Source organism: Bombina bombina, chromosome 5, assembly GCF_027579735.1.
Source record: "Bombina bombina isolate aBomBom1 chromosome 5, aBomBom1.pri, whole genome shotgun sequence".
NCBI lineage: Eukaryota > Metazoa > Chordata > Amphibia > Anura > Bombinatoridae > Bombina > Bombina bombina.
Window position 1 is genome coordinate 478,516,549 of NC_069503.1, and position 15,903 is coordinate 478,532,451.

The 15,903-nt window shown below is 37.8% G+C and overlaps 1 protein-coding gene across 1 annotated transcript in view; it reads right to left on the bottom strand.

The window, feature by feature from the left end:
• LOC128661517 (uncharacterized) overlaps positions 1–15,903 on the bottom strand; it is a 216,277-nt gene that overhangs the window by 175,572 nt on the left and 24,802 nt on the right. The window contains 4 exon segments of the mRNA XM_053715767.1: positions 11,356–11,383; positions 11,385–11,420; positions 11,422–11,460; positions 13,932–14,068. Of these exon segments, the coding sequence (XP_053571742.1) occupies positions 11,356–11,383; positions 11,385–11,420; positions 11,422–11,460; positions 13,932–14,068 (240 nt within the window).

Here is a 15,903-nt window from a genome sequence, read left to right on the forward strand (position 1 = left end):
GCTTCTTTACAGTGAAGCCCTGGCACTCAGCAAACACGATATTTGCAAAAATGCTCCCGTACTGCTGAGCGTTTCTGGAGGAAAACTCACTCTGAACCTGATTTCATACACTATAAGTTCATTCTTTGCTCATACACTTCTGCCCTTCACTCAGCCAAGCAAACCTACTTCTCTTCTCTCATATCTACTCTGTCTGTCTTTAGTGCTCAAGACCTGGCAGACTACTTTTTAACAAAACACGTACTATCCGAAGCAACATCCCAACACCAACCTACAATATTCCAACAACAGGCCCAGTTACTACCTCAGCCACCCTCTGCATCTTCCATCCAGCCACTGAGAATGAAGTTTCTTCCTTACTATCTTCCTCACGCCTCACTACCTGCCCACTCTACCCTTTCCCTTCCCATCTAATAACCCCCCTATCTTCTTCCCTTACTCCTGCTCTTACCCACATCTTCAACCGATCTCTCTCTACCGGCTCATTTCTATCTTCTTTCACACACGCAAAAGTCACTCCCAAACTCAAAAAACCCTCCCTCGACCCTAATTCTCCTGAAATCTACCGCCCCATATCCCTGCTTCCACTAACATCAAAACTCCTTGAGAAACTAGTTTACAATCGCCTAACACTCTTCCTGTCCGCCAACTCCTTGCTTGACCACCTGCAATCCGGATTCCGCCCCAAACACTCAACTGAGACTGCCCTTACCAAGGTTACAAACGATCTTTTCTCTGCTAAAAATATTGGCCACTACTCTATACTACTACACTACTCTCATCTTACTTGACCTCTCAGCTGATTTCAACACAGTTGACCACACCCTCCTCCTACAGACCCTTACCTCTTTTGGTCTCTGACACTGCTCTTTCCTGGATTCACTCCTATCTTTTTCACAGATCATTTTCTGTGTCATTTGCCGGCGACTACTCCTCTCCAATGCCTCTGTCTGTTAGGAGTACATCAAGGATCTGTTCTGGGTCCCCTACTCTTCTCCATTTATACTTCTTCACTGTGTAAACTTATCAACAATTATGGCTTCAAATATCACCTCTATGCTGATGACACCCAGATCTACCTCTCCACCCCTGCTCTCTCTCCCTATGTCCTCTCTCATGTCAGCGACTGCTTATCTGGTATTTCTTCCTGGATGTGCGCTCACACCACAAAGCAACTAATCCACTGCCTTGTTATTTCCCAACTTGACTACTGCAATAACCTACTTACTGGCTTTCCTCTGTCCCGCCTCTCCCCCCTTCAATCCATCCTAAATGTCAGGCTGATCCACCTTTCCCGTCGCTCTGTATCTGCTGCACCTCTCTGCGAATCCCTTCATTGGCTCCCCATTCACAGCAGAATTAAATTCAAAATTCTCACCCTTGCATACAAAGCGCTCACCAACACCGCTCCCCTCTACCTATCCTCTCTAATCAACAAGTATACTCCAGCCCGCCCACTAAGATCCAACAATGACCTGCTCTTTGCATCTGCGACTATCACCTCTTCTAATGCTAGACTGCAGGACTTCAGTCATGCAGCACCTACCTTCCCTCTGGAACACTCTCCCTCGTGCTGTCAGGCTTTGCCCTAATCTTTCTTCCTTTAAATGCTCTCTCAAGAATTTTTTGTTCAGAGAAGACTACCACCCAACTCAATATTTCTCTTACCTAACAACATTTCCCTCATTCAATCTTGCACTCCTCACCTCCTGTTTCTCAACCTCCTACCCTTCTAGATTGTAAGTTCCCACAGGAATAGGGCCATCAATTCCTCCTGTATGTGTTTGTAAATTTTGTCCTGTCTCTTACAAGTTTTATATTATTGTTTTATTTAAATGAACAGTATCCATGGACAAAATATGATGGCGCTTCATAAATAAAGTATAATAATAATAATAATAATAATATCGTCTCCATCTTGAACGATAGCACCAAAAGAAACTTGTTTAAGCACTTTAGGTCCAGAATCGGATGAAACGTAATCTCCTTCTTTGGTATAACAAAAAGGTTTGAGTAGTACCCCAGACCTCTCTCTGCTAGAGGTACCGGCACAATTACTCCCAGGGAGGCACCCTAGAAAAGCATCTAATTTTTCTGGTCTTGAAGACAGGTTTAATAAGAGGAATCTGCCCCTGGGTGGATGAGATTTGAAACCTATCCAGTAACCCTGAGCAATGACCTCCAGAACCCAAGGGTCTTGCAAGTCTTCCAGCCACTACTCCACAAATAGAGATAGTCTGCCCCCAACACGATCCAGCGCCCCTTCATGCCGGTTTTGTCTCGGCGGGCTTCTTGTTCTGCTTGGATTTATTCCAAGATTGAGATGTTTTCCAAGTTCCCTTGGACTGATCAGGTTTCGCGGAGGGCTGCAGGCATTAGGATTTATCCAAATGAAAGGGACGAAAATTAGGACCTTGTCCTTGTTATCCTGCGGTAAAAAGGCACACTTACCCCCAGTGACCGTGGATATGATAGCGTCCAGTCCTGGACCGAAAAGAACCATCCCCTTAAATGGAAGGGAAAGCAATCTAGATCATGTCAGCAGACCAAGACTTCAGCCACAGAGCCCTACGGGCTAGAACAGAAAAAACTGATGTCTTGGCATTCAAGCGAATAATCTGCATATTTGCATAGCAAATAAACAAATTAGCTACCCTCAAGGCCTAAATTCTTTCCTGGATTTTATCAAGGGGAGTTTCCACCTCGATCTCCGACAGAGGCGCACCAATAGGTAGCGGCTCCCGCCACTGCAGCAACTGCCGCTGCAGGCTGAAATAAAAATCCTGTGTGCTGAAACATCTTTCCCAACAGAGTTTCTAGCTTCTTATCCATGGGCTCCTTAAACGATGAACTATCCTCAAGCGGGATAGTGGTGCGCTTAGCAAGCATGGAGATAACTCCATCCACCTTAGGGACAGACCCCCACAACTCTAATTGGGAGTCCGGAACCAGGAACAATTTCTTAAAGAAAGAAGAAGGGGAAAAAGAGGATCTGAGTCTTTCCCATTCATTCTTAATAATATTTGCCATCTAAACGGGAAAGTTTGTGGCACCACCCTGTCCTCATAAACCTTATCAAGCTTAGGAATAGAAGGTTCCTCTGGTAACTAAGGTTCCAGAAACTCTAACGTAGCCAACACTTCCTTTAACAGAAAGCGTAAGTGCTCTACCCTAAATCTAAAGTCTGGTTCCTCCGCAGCCAGAGGCTTAGAGGCAGCCGATTGCGACCCAGAAAGAGCCTCCTCTGAAGTATCAAAGGCGTCATCAGTGGATAATCTAGTATCAGATAAATCCAGCAAGTTGTTAGATGACCCCTGAGAATGATAGCAGTATTTAACATTTTGCTTATGCTAAGCAGGGCGAGGTAAAGCACTAAAGGCCGCAGACACTGCTGTTTGCAACGGTTTAGAAAAGTCTGGCGGTAAAAGGGCCCCTCCCGAAGGAGGATTAGTCATGCAATGAGGAGCTGCATGTGTAATAAGAGATGATTGCAGGGAACGCACCTCGCAGGATGGAGAACCCTCAGAGGTGGACGGCTCAGTGGTACTAACATCTTGGTCTTTTTAGACATAACTACCTTATCAAGGCATGTGAAACATAATTGAGCTGGCGGGTATACTGTAGCCTCCTCACAATAAAAACAGGTATTAGATCTGGGTAACGAATGAGTACCCTCCAACACATCAGAGTCCTCCATAGCTTGCGCTTTTAAAATGGACTATAGAAAAAGTAAATGGCACCTTTATACCCCCAATGGCCGGGGCACCCACCACCTCCTATGACCCAGGCCCCACAGAGAAACCACTTCTCCTGTAAACCGCACGATCAGGAAAGAGGAAGTTAATGAGGACACACCCGGTCACATGGAGTGCCATGCAGGACCGCCCCTGCTGCAGGAAGAAAAGCGTGCCAGTTATCAAAACAAAAGTAAAACCTGAATGTTCCCATATCTGTCAGAGCCTCATCTCATACGTCAAGCATAAAACAAGCAAATCATGTATAAACCCCCCCTGTTCAATAATCCTCTACCGGAGATATTAACCCTTGATTCCATACAGATAAAGGAGTCACACTGTAACCATGTCTTCTTACGTTATCATTTGAAATAAAATTAAAACGATCTTACCGGAATCATCGCCATGTAACAGACACGAAGCCTCTCAAGTTTGACAGTCTTGTATCATCGCACCTGACATAGACTTGAGTGATAGAAGCAGGCAGTGAAACTCGTCAACAATGATTGCTTAGGAGTTGTTAATACAAGTCTGGATGGTTTCGCAGAAAGACTCTCCCTGCATCTCCAGACCCTAACATTCGTCAATGCTCTCACTGAGAAGCTGACAAGACTACTCAAAACTCCAGTCCCATACTGAAGAGTACTACCCTCCATAAGAGACTACTCCGAATCTTCCGACACTTCTCTGCCATCCTCCTGTGATGGAAGGCAAAGAATGACTGGGGGATGAGATGAGTGGGGGAGGTATTTAAGACTTTGGCTGGGGTGTCTTTGCCTCCTCCTGGTGGCCAGGTTCTGTATTCCCACAAGTAAGGAATGAAGCCGTGGACTCTCCTCATATTAAGATGGAAACAGCTCTATACACTTAGTGTGGTTTTCTGAACATGGGTCATGGATAAGAATTTATATTCCTCTAAAATGTCCCCTAAATTAAGAATCCAGAGAAAAGGGGACTTAAAACTGTTAATTAACAAAGTAAAATAGCATGTGAGAAAAAAAAAATGAGAAAAATTGGGAGCTAATGGAAGCCAAACTTGAGGAATTAAGTAAAAGGCTAGATACAGTAATTAATGAACTCAAAAGATTAACAGAAATGGAACAGAGGGTTTCAAACTGTGAAGATAAACAGAAGGAGTGGGAAGATAACATTGCTCAGTTGATATAACAAAATGTAAGCCTATCTAGTAAATTGGATGACATTGAAAACCGTACATGAGGTAATAATCTAAGAATAATTGGTATCCCTATAGCAATTAAATTTCAACTTTTTTTTTACCTTTGAATCTCAAGAGCATTTTTAAAGCTAGGAAACTAAAAAAAAAAAATGTCTTCCCTCTACATTTTTTTAGGGCTATTTTTCTTTTTCCCCCTGACCATACTTTTACTTTTTAAAGGTTATAAGATTGAAGGGTTTTGTGCTCCTTTTTTTCCTTTCCATTTTTAAGGGCTTTTTTTCTGCCTTCCTGATCATACTTTTTAAAGGTTACAAGACTTAAGGGTTTTTGTTCCTTCTCTCATTGCCTTTTTTTTTCTATTTCATTCCTCCACAAGTTATGAAATACATGCACTATGGAAAGAGGGGAAAAAAAGGAATAATCTTTTACACCTTAAATTTTTTTTATTTTTTTTTAAAAAAGCACTGGTTATTTAATTTCAATTGAATATTTTCTGTCACAGTTATTTACAAGCCATTATACATTATATAAAGTAAGTTATAGCACAACTTCATTACAGCTGATGAATGAACTCCATCTAACATTTCACTAACATTCCGGATCTGATTTTAAAAAAAGTGGAAAGTTTACCATCACTTTAACAATATTGTTCTTGATAAGGATTGGTTTTCAATCTCTATTGGATATTTTTCTGTCACAGTTATTCACAATTATACGTGATATATCCAAGTGTCATTGTTGGAACTGATGTGTGTGTGTTTTGTTTTTTTAAGAATAGAGGGGGAAGGATTAAAGAGAGATATTTGTATATATTAACCCCTTAATGACCAGCGACGTACGTTGCACGTCGCTGGTCTTTCTATGGGGATTGCTGTTTTCATAGCGCAGATCTCGCTGTCAGGGCTTAGACAGCACTATTTTTAGAAGCCAGCGTACAGGGTATATTGCGGTCATTGAGGATGTTAAAGCGTTAGAACTGATATTATGGTAAAAATACTTTCATGGAATGTGGGGGTATACACCACCCAGTAAAATGTAAAGCAATTTTAAAAAATTTAGCAAAGAAAAATACTGATATTGTTTACAGGAAATAAATCTTTAGAAATTGAAACAAAAAGCTTATTACAATGTTGGTTAAAGAAAATTTCATCATATAGGAAATCTTCAAGAGGGATGTAGCAATATTGTAGAATAAGAAATTAACAAAATTATCCTTATTCATGTTGTTAATGACTAGAGAGGGAGATGATATTTGATAGTAAGGCTGAAATTCAGGAAGTTAACTATTCAATTTGTAATAGTATGGCCTTACTGGAACCCCGACTAGATATTTTGGAATAATATAGACAACATGCTCTCCAGATTTTCAGAAGACAAATTTATTTTGACAGAAGATTTTAATGTGACCCCTAATTCAGTTCTAGACAGGGATAAGGTTTCCCTAAATTAGCAATAAAGCTATAAAATAAAAAACTCATTTTAAACTATGAAAAAGATTTTCTCTGCCCTTTTGTCCACATTGAGAATGGTGGATGTGTTGAGAAAATTGAATCCTGATAACTTGGATTTTACATGTTTTTCTAAGACGTATAACAATGTATATTTCTAATCTGAGGAATTTGTTTCTAGAATGAAGTGCAATATAGCCGAGTTTGTTCTCTCTGATCATGACCTAGTTATATTAGACATTGTGGGGATAATGAGACCATATTTTAATACATTTTTTTCTTAAAGGGACAGTCAACACCAGAATTGTTATTGATTTAAAAGATAGATAATCCCGTTATTATGCCAGTTTTGCATACACAGTTATATTAATATACTTTTTACCTCTGATTATCTTGTATCTAAGCATCTTCTGACAGCCCCCTGATCACATGACATTTTATTTATTATCTATTGACTTTCATTTTAGCCAATTAGTGCAGTGTCTGCCACAATTCACAGGCGTGATCACAATGTTATCTATATGGTTTACATGAACTAGCTATCCCCTGTTGTGAAAAGCAAATAAAAAAGCATGTGATCAGAGGCAGGCTTCAAGGGCTTAGAAATTATCATATGAGCCTTCCTAGGTTTAGCTTCAACTAAGAATGCCAAGAGAACAAAGCAAAATTGGTGATAAAAGTAAATTGTAAACTTGTTTAAAATTACATTCCCTATTTGAAACATGAAAGTGTTTTTTTTGGACTTGACTGTCCATTTAAGGAACTCAAGTAAATTTAAAACTTCTCTGGCTAAGAAATGCAAATAATACAGTAGGTACAATAAGGTATATATGGAAAATTCAAAAATCTTTTTGGAAGCGGCCATATATTAAGGCAAAAATAACCTTAATAATAATAATAAGGCTGGAAAAGATACAAAGCCAAACATATTAAAAAAAAGGATTTAAAAAAGGGACACAAAACCCAATTTTTTTCTTTTATGGGTCAGATAGAGCATGCAATTTTAAGCAACTTTCTAATTTACTCCTATTATCAATTTTTCTTCGTTCCCTTGCTATCTTTATTTGAAAAAGCAGGAATGTAAGCATAGGAGTGGTCCATTTTGGTTCAGCACCTGGGTAGCGCTTGCTGATTGGTGGCTAATTGGTCTGAAAATCAGTAGATGTTATTTAAAAAAAAAGTCAAAAACCTATACATTGCAACTAAAACACTCCCAGATGGCTGTATAATGGATTATCTACAAAAACATTTATGCAAAAAATGTCCCGTTAATGGGAAAGGGAGGTCCCCATGTCCAGATGATCTTCCCTGGAATTCTTTAGTATCTTAGCACCTAAATTGTACCCAACTTTTTAAAAAAAAAAAAACCTGTGCCAAGGATATTCTTAAACAAAATCAGCGGATTTCTAAAGAATTTAAACGGCAAATATAATTTTGTTCCAAAGCAAGATACAGACCTGCTAAATTTTTCTTCCTATAGACCTATATCCTTGCTTAAATCATGTCTACAAGATCTTCATGAAATATTAGCGGATAGATTAAAACGAATACTCCTAAAATTGATTAATTTGCTATTAGCCCAGCTATCATAGACCCTTGCGTGCTAATAGCACTAAGTGGCAGGGTTCATCTGGTGAGGACCGCGATTGCAGTGAATAGAGCAAGCGCAGGGAACCGGGCCCTCTTCTCCTAACCGGAACCCTCTTTCAGTGACGTCAGACGCCGCAAAATCTCAGTCGGCCCCACTCGAGGTGAATACCGAGCGAGGGGGGAAAGATCTCACCCCACGAAGAAGTATCTGGTAAAGTACATGGCAGATAATTTGCCTAAATAACATCTTATGCAGTAAGAACACTTTGGAATATAAAGAGAAAGTGTATAACTTTTGTTCTTGATTGGCAGCTACATTCATATTTATCTGGCAGCTTGGTGGTATTTGCTTAACGGAAGTACACTATTGCTTAAACGGAAAGTACACTATTGTTAAACTGACTCTGTTTCCTCATATATGGAGCAAAGACTTGATAATCTGCACGAATCGTAACAAATGCTTATTACTGTTTAACATATATAGTGTTATTTCTTTAGAATTTTTAGACCTGTGGATGCTTTATTAATCATATAGAGTTTTATTATTTTAGGCCTTTTTAACATTTAGCATAGTATTTCTTGGGGAGACGCTCCCTTTTATATGTGCCATTCTGTACTGCATATGTGTTTTTCTAATACTTTTTAAGTGGTGATACCTTTGGCTTTTAGCGCCCTCCCTTTTTATCTGTTACTAAGGCCCTAAAAGCCCTTGCTGTTGGTCAATGCTCAAAAGTGCAAAACTACTAATACCTCAGAAATGGAAAACAAGGTATGCCCCCGAACCGTAAAAGAGTGGAAAAAAACAAGTATGATACTCTGATACAGTTGGAGAGGTACCACACACATGCAGAGGGGGTCCATAGACACTTATGAACTTATGTTACAGAAGTGGGCACAGTGCAAAACTAGAATCAGATAATGCAGGAACCATCACTGAGACGAGAAAATGTCTGCCAAAGCACGAATCATGCTAGCTCTATAACAACAGTATCAAGAGACACAAGAATTGCCCTAGGTACATTCACAATCCGCCCTTTGTTGGTTTTGATGTATGTGAAGTGAGCAGGATTATTATGACATTTGCATTTACTTTCAATGATGCTGATTAATGTTTGAGACACAAGTTAATTATAATTTTTCCAATACTCTGTTTAACATTATTGTTTATCTCAGGTTTGTGTTAAAGTTACATAGGAAAATAGTGAGAAACAGAGGACTGAACTCTACATTTCAGCTACGATACACAAGGAACCACTGTAACATTTATGTTCTGCAATGCCTTTGTAATGCATATTTACTATTATGTCCTCAATAAAAAATATTTACAAAAAAAAACAACTTGTAATTATTTTATTATTTTCTGTAATTTAGTGGGGGGGGTTGTACTTAGATAATTGTATTTAATTGTATTTAGTTTAGGAATTAATTTAATTATAGTGTAGTGTTAGGTGTTAGTGTTAACTCAGGTTAGGTTTTATTTTACAGGTAAATTTGTATTTATTTTAACTAGGTAGCTATTAAATAGTTAACTATTTAATAACTATTCTACCTTGTTAAAATAAATACAAACTTGCCTGTAAAATAAAAACTAAACCCTAAGCTAGATACAATGTAATATTAGTTATACTGTAGCTATCTTTAGGGTTATTTTATAGGTATTTAGTTTTAAATAGGAATAATTTAGTTAATTGTAGTTATTTTATTTACATTTATTTAAATTATATTTAAGTTAGGGGGTGTTAGGGTTAGACTTAGGTTCTAGGGGTCTAAGAACTTTAATATAGTGGCGGCCAACGTTTGGGGGCGGCAGATTAGGGGATTAATAAGTGTAGGTAGGTGGCGGGCAACATTGGGGGCGGCAGATTAGGGGTTAATAATATTAATGTAGGTGGGCGGCGATGTTGGGGTCAGCAGATTAGGGGTTATTAAGTATAATAGTGGTAGGGTGTGGCAGTGTCCGGTGTGGCAGATTAGGGGTAACTAAGTGTAAGATTAGGGTGTTAGACTCAGGGTCATGTTAGGGTGTTAGGTGTAGACATAAAATGTATTTCCCCATAGGAATCAATAGGGGAATGCGTTAGGAGCTTTAACGCTGCTTTTTAGCAGGTGTTAGGTTTTTTTTTTTTCAGCCAGGCTCCTCCCCCATTGATTCCTATGGGGAAATCGTGCACGAGCACGTTTTGCCAGCTCACCGCTACCGTAAGCAAGCGCTGGTATTGAGGTGAGATGGTGGAGTTAAATTTTGCCTCTCCGCTCATTTTTCTGCGGCTAACGCCGGGTTTGTAAAAACCTGTAATACCAGCATTGTCTGTAGGTGAGCGGTGAGGGAAAAAATGCTCATTAGCACCGCCACCCCAGGTTACCCGCAAAATCTCGTAATCTAGGTGAGAGTAAGCTTACTCAGGCCTTTCTATACCAGGGCAGCAACATGTTAGGAAAAACGCAGCAAAGCCCACTTTACAAATTCCTAACTGCTTTAAAGCCACCACAGCCCTGCTGAAGAGAACTAACGTGGAGTACAGCTAGACACAAATTGTGATGGAAGGCTTAGAGCAAATCTTGCCCAGAAAAAAAAAAAAAAACTTGATAGAAGAATCTTAAATCAGGACACCTCATTACTTCACCTCTTTCTTGTTCTGAGGCATAGAGAATGACTTATGGGTTGTGGAAGGGAAGTGATACAGTTTTGCCTGTGGGGCTCCTTTGCCTCCTCCTGCTGGCCCAGGAGTGATATTCCCAACAGTAATTGATGATGATCCGTCGGACTCACCATGTCATCTAGGATACATGTATAAACTGTATTATGACACTGTAAATATTGCCTAAATGACATAAGATACCGTTATTTATCCTTGATACCATCCTCCCTCACTCCAAACTTTCCCATTTTACAGATGCAAGTATTCCAAAATCCAAACAATTCTGAAACCCAAACCTTTTCCGGACCCCCAAGCAGTTAAAAATCTATAGATACCAATGTTAAATAAGAAAACAACAACTTTACTACAGCTGAGAAGCATGAAAGAAAAGAATAGGACTATGGAGACTGCATTCCTTTAGATAGTGGTGTAATCTTATTGGCTGTTTATATTTTAAGTCTACTGCTATAACTGTTTGATGCTGACTGAGATTCAGTAAATAATTCAATGCAAAATACAAATCTCCTGCCGTGCAATAAAATACAGTCAGTTTCTCCAAACCCACTCAATGATTTTTTTATAAAGCAATGTTTTATGTAACTGTAGATTATGAGTAATGCTTAGCTCCAATAGAAAACAACATATTAAACTTATTCCCCAAAAGCCTCACATATTTACAATCTAGGAGCTTTTTTGTCATGTGATGTACTGCAAAGACCTCTGACAAAAAACAGTAGAAATTACTTGTGTTTCCACTTGTTCCTTACCCTGATGTTCAATTTCCTTGGCATGCTCCTCGGACGATCAAATGCCTCTCATAATAAGGTGTGTTGTTTATCAAATAAAGGAAACAAATGATCATAAAGTTTTTCCTGCAATATAAAAAAAAAAAAGAAAAAAAAAAAAAAGGATGTTATCCAAAATAAAAAGACAAAAAGCAATTAAATTATAGCAAACAATGCTAATTTCATAAGGCATTTATTTTTTATTAATAAAATTCTGCAAAAAGTTGCACAGAGTTAAAATTGTGTCCAGAGGCTCCAGAGAAAAGCTGGTCCAAGGGGGAAACTGCACTGACCCAAAGAGCAGAATCAGTAACCACTCATATTATTTTATTTTAGCACTAGAATGTACATTCAAACACTAGTAGAAATATAAAAAAACAGGTGTGCATTGTAACTTCATTAATCAATATAGGAAATAATAAATTAAAAATAATCATTGATCTGCTGTTGTTGCTGCAGAGTATTAAGGGACAGTAAACACCCAACACAAACTGACCTTAGTGTATTAACTGCCCATCTATTATACTCTTTCATGTTGTCCAAATGTAAACCTTGTATTTGTGTAGTGTCCAAAATCATGTTTGTTCTCCAGCCTTGACAGTTTAGAAATGGCCGCCAGACTCCTCCTCCCCTATACGTCACCATGTCTGAAGTTGTTTGAGTCAAATCACTGGTGTTCTGTTGATTTTTGCTACCCGTCGGAATCTGCTACCCTGTCAGTGCGCATGTGCACACTTTTCGTCACTGCATTCCACATATGTTGTACAGAATGTGTGTAATGCTGGTGACGTTATGTGCGCTCATGCGCACCTGAATGGGTAGTAAAATCGATGGCTAGATAGCAAGTCTCAACGCTTCGTCTGCGAGCACCCTCGATATGTACATAAACTTAATGAATACAATTTCTCTAAATAGTAATTCCTAGCTACATATATCATCACAATTAACCCCTGATATGTACATAAACTTAACAAAACTGTTTCTTCAATAGTAATTTCTAGCTCCATATCATCACATTTACAAGGTGCCTCCTAAACTGTATTAACTGTTTGTAAGTCACCTTTAATTGTGATGATATATGGAGCTGGAAATTACTATTGGAGAAATTGTTTAGTTAACTTTATGTACATATCGGAGGGTGCGAGGTGTGTGTCTATATATATATATATATATATATATATATATATATATATATATATATATATATACATACATATATATATATATACATATATATATATATACATATATATATATATATATATATACATATATATATATATATATATATATATATATATATATATATATATATATATATATATATATATATATATATATATATATATATATATATATATATATATATATATATATATATATATATATATATATATATATATATATATATATATATATATATATAGGATGTCGGAGGCTCATGTCCCGGTCCATTTGTCGTAAGCCCTGTGAATAAGATTCCTGGACTTTGCTGCAGTTTTCACAACAGCTTGTTATATTTGTATCTATTATCCACTAACTTTGACCATGCTTGAAATGGATGCTCTGTATTAATTCTACATTATGTGATATCCTATAGCTGGCATTTGAGGACGTTTTTACCTTGGCTGGCTTTTGGGCTTTACCGACATAACAGGATTCCCTGTGCTTTGTGTGTTGGATTAAAAGGCGCTTTTATGCTGTAACAGTGGAAGCAGTATACTTCTAATCAAGGACTTGCAAAGTTTGTTGAGAGGACACTTTCTACTGATTCCTTCAAGAGAACTTTTTCTAAGCTATCTGTCCAATCACATTTGTTGCCCTGTTTATGAAGTCTTATCTGTCTATATAAATCTCTCAGGTTGATGCTTATATATTTAATATCTGCCTATTTTTGTAAGAGTCACTATTGGCATCATAACAATGCTTTTGTAGTTAGCATCCACTGCAGTGGCCTAGTTTAGTGTTCATATGAATTTATCTATGCTGTGATTATATACATTTTTTATTGTAATAAATCAAACTGCTATTGATCAGGTCTGTGTATGCATGTCTCTTTTTGGGTTTGACACTATTCCCTAGCCATATATATACATATTAGATTTTTAATGAGGTTTATTTTTGAGTGCTGAAATCCCCTTCTTTAGTTCACAGTATCTCATATAGGCTCTACTGTGCATATTCTTTTTTTCACTGGAATTAAAATATATATACATACATTTTTCCTAACATTTGAAACCATCATATTTATTTCTAATCATTTTTATTAAAGTATTATGAGTGTAACTGTACTTTCTAATGTATTTTTGATGCGTCTTGTGCAACTTTCAACTCGTAATACCAACGGTAAACCCAAAGAGCGCATGCACACGCGATAAACCCCTTATTGCTCGCACGACTGTTAGCACTCCACTCATAATCTGTCCCTAAATAGAGCCTTGAGAAAGTACAGATAGATAGTTTTGCATGTCACTATTTTAGTAACAGACATTTAAAAAAAAGAAAATGACTTAGGAAAGAAAACAGAAGAGGAAAGAGGGAAAATAAATTATACTTACAAAGTAACACAATCTGTGACTGGTTGATGTTAGATGTCTCATGATGAAATAGAGTGGCCCTTTTCTTTTACATATAATACACATAAATGCTTCACTATGTCCTATATATGTTTGTAATTGTACAGTATACTGTAAACCTGAAAAAACAAATACATGCAACACTAAGCTTTAATAAACATAATGGTTAGTCAATGCTTTTTGTTTAAAGTCTCTGTAACAATACGGACATATGATACAACTGACCGTTAAAAAGGGACATTGTACACTAGATTTTTCTTTGCATACATGCTTTGTAGATGATCCATTTATATAGCCCATTTGGGAGTGTTTTTTTTTTTTTTTTTAAATGTATAGTTTTACTTATTTTTTAATCACATTGTGCTGATTTTCAGACTCCTAACCCAGCCCCACAGTGTCAGATGTATACATGTGTTTACAGACTATGTGGGTGGGTGTGGGTCTGTATGTGTGTCTGGGTGTGTAAGTAATGATTACACATATGACACAAAACCATCACTGATAGTATCTGAGCATATATATATATATATATATATATATATTTATTAATATTTATATATATATATTATATATGAAAATTTGGCCAGTGGCCCCAAGGTAATTTGAGTTTGAGCTTTTTTTGAGTTTGAGCTTTTCTGCTGTAGAGATTTTAAATGCATTTTATTGCGAAATCAAAAAAATTACAAGGTTACCATATGGAAAAATATATAAATATAAAAATCTACACTTATGTAATAAATTAATTTCTTTCAGGATGGTCCACTAGGAGGAGGTAAAACATGCAACAGAATGTTTAATACCTCCCACTTTTCCATAATCCCTCATTCATACAGCCAAGGTAAAAGGTGAAACTTGAAAACCAAGAAATAGAAAGCAGTGTAATTTTAGTGCAAACTAGTACTGCTGTCAACTGTATTAAAATAAAAAAACAAAAAAAAACACAACATGGCAGATCTCAAGGACTCTCATATCATGAAAGAAATTAAACATACATTAACAAGAACAGCTAACTGAAGAACTTTCCTTCTAAAAGCACCCTCAGAAGGTGTCAAAATAGTATAACTTAAGGAAAGTATGTAAAGCTGTGATTTTCAACCAGTGTGCCGTGAGACATCCTCAGGTGTGCCGCGGCAGACTGACAACAGTGCAAGATATTTTTTTTAAATTGTTGCTTGTTTTTGTTTTTTAATCTGGGCCATTTTTTTTTAATTTTGAATGAGATGATCAGTCATTGTGGCAAACATTGCATAGAAATGCAGCCTTCCCCCCTACCACAGCACACGGCTACCCATGCAATACATTCTCAGGTCTCTGCAACCTTGTGTCCGTCAATGGCTCCTCCTGCAGGCACCGCAGCGAGACCCTCTGCCCGCATTAAATGACTGCATGGGCTTTCATTTAATGCGGGCAGAGAGTCTCTGGGCGGTGCTTGCAGGAGGAGCCATTGACAGACATAAGGTTACATATACCTAAGAATGTATTGCCTTTGCACGAAGATTTAAATACAAAAGCCAATGATAATAATTCAGAGCCTTCCTTTACTTCTACGAGCGCTCCCATAACAACCGCAGCCTTTTCCGATACGAAGTTAAAAACAAAGTTATCCTCTGCCTGCTCTCGCTGAGTTGCACTAGCAACCCTCGCAAGACCCCTGACTGACTGTGCTAGATGTCGAGCAGCGGGAGGAGGGTGGTGCGTTGTTACCATGGTGACAGCTTATAGGTACTGTCTGGTCTAAAACGAGTAGTATATGGATGACAGTGCTGCAGCAGGGCCAGAGCCTGCTTTGATGCAGGTATGTGGCAAACTAAGCGACTGCATTGCTATTGTGTGATCTGAGTGGATGTTGCATGATATTAAAGATGTGTCTGCAAGAATGTTGGTGACAAAGGGTCGCCAGCAGTCAAAACCATAGATCCCATCTAAATCTGTTGTTGACATGTGACTTGCCGAA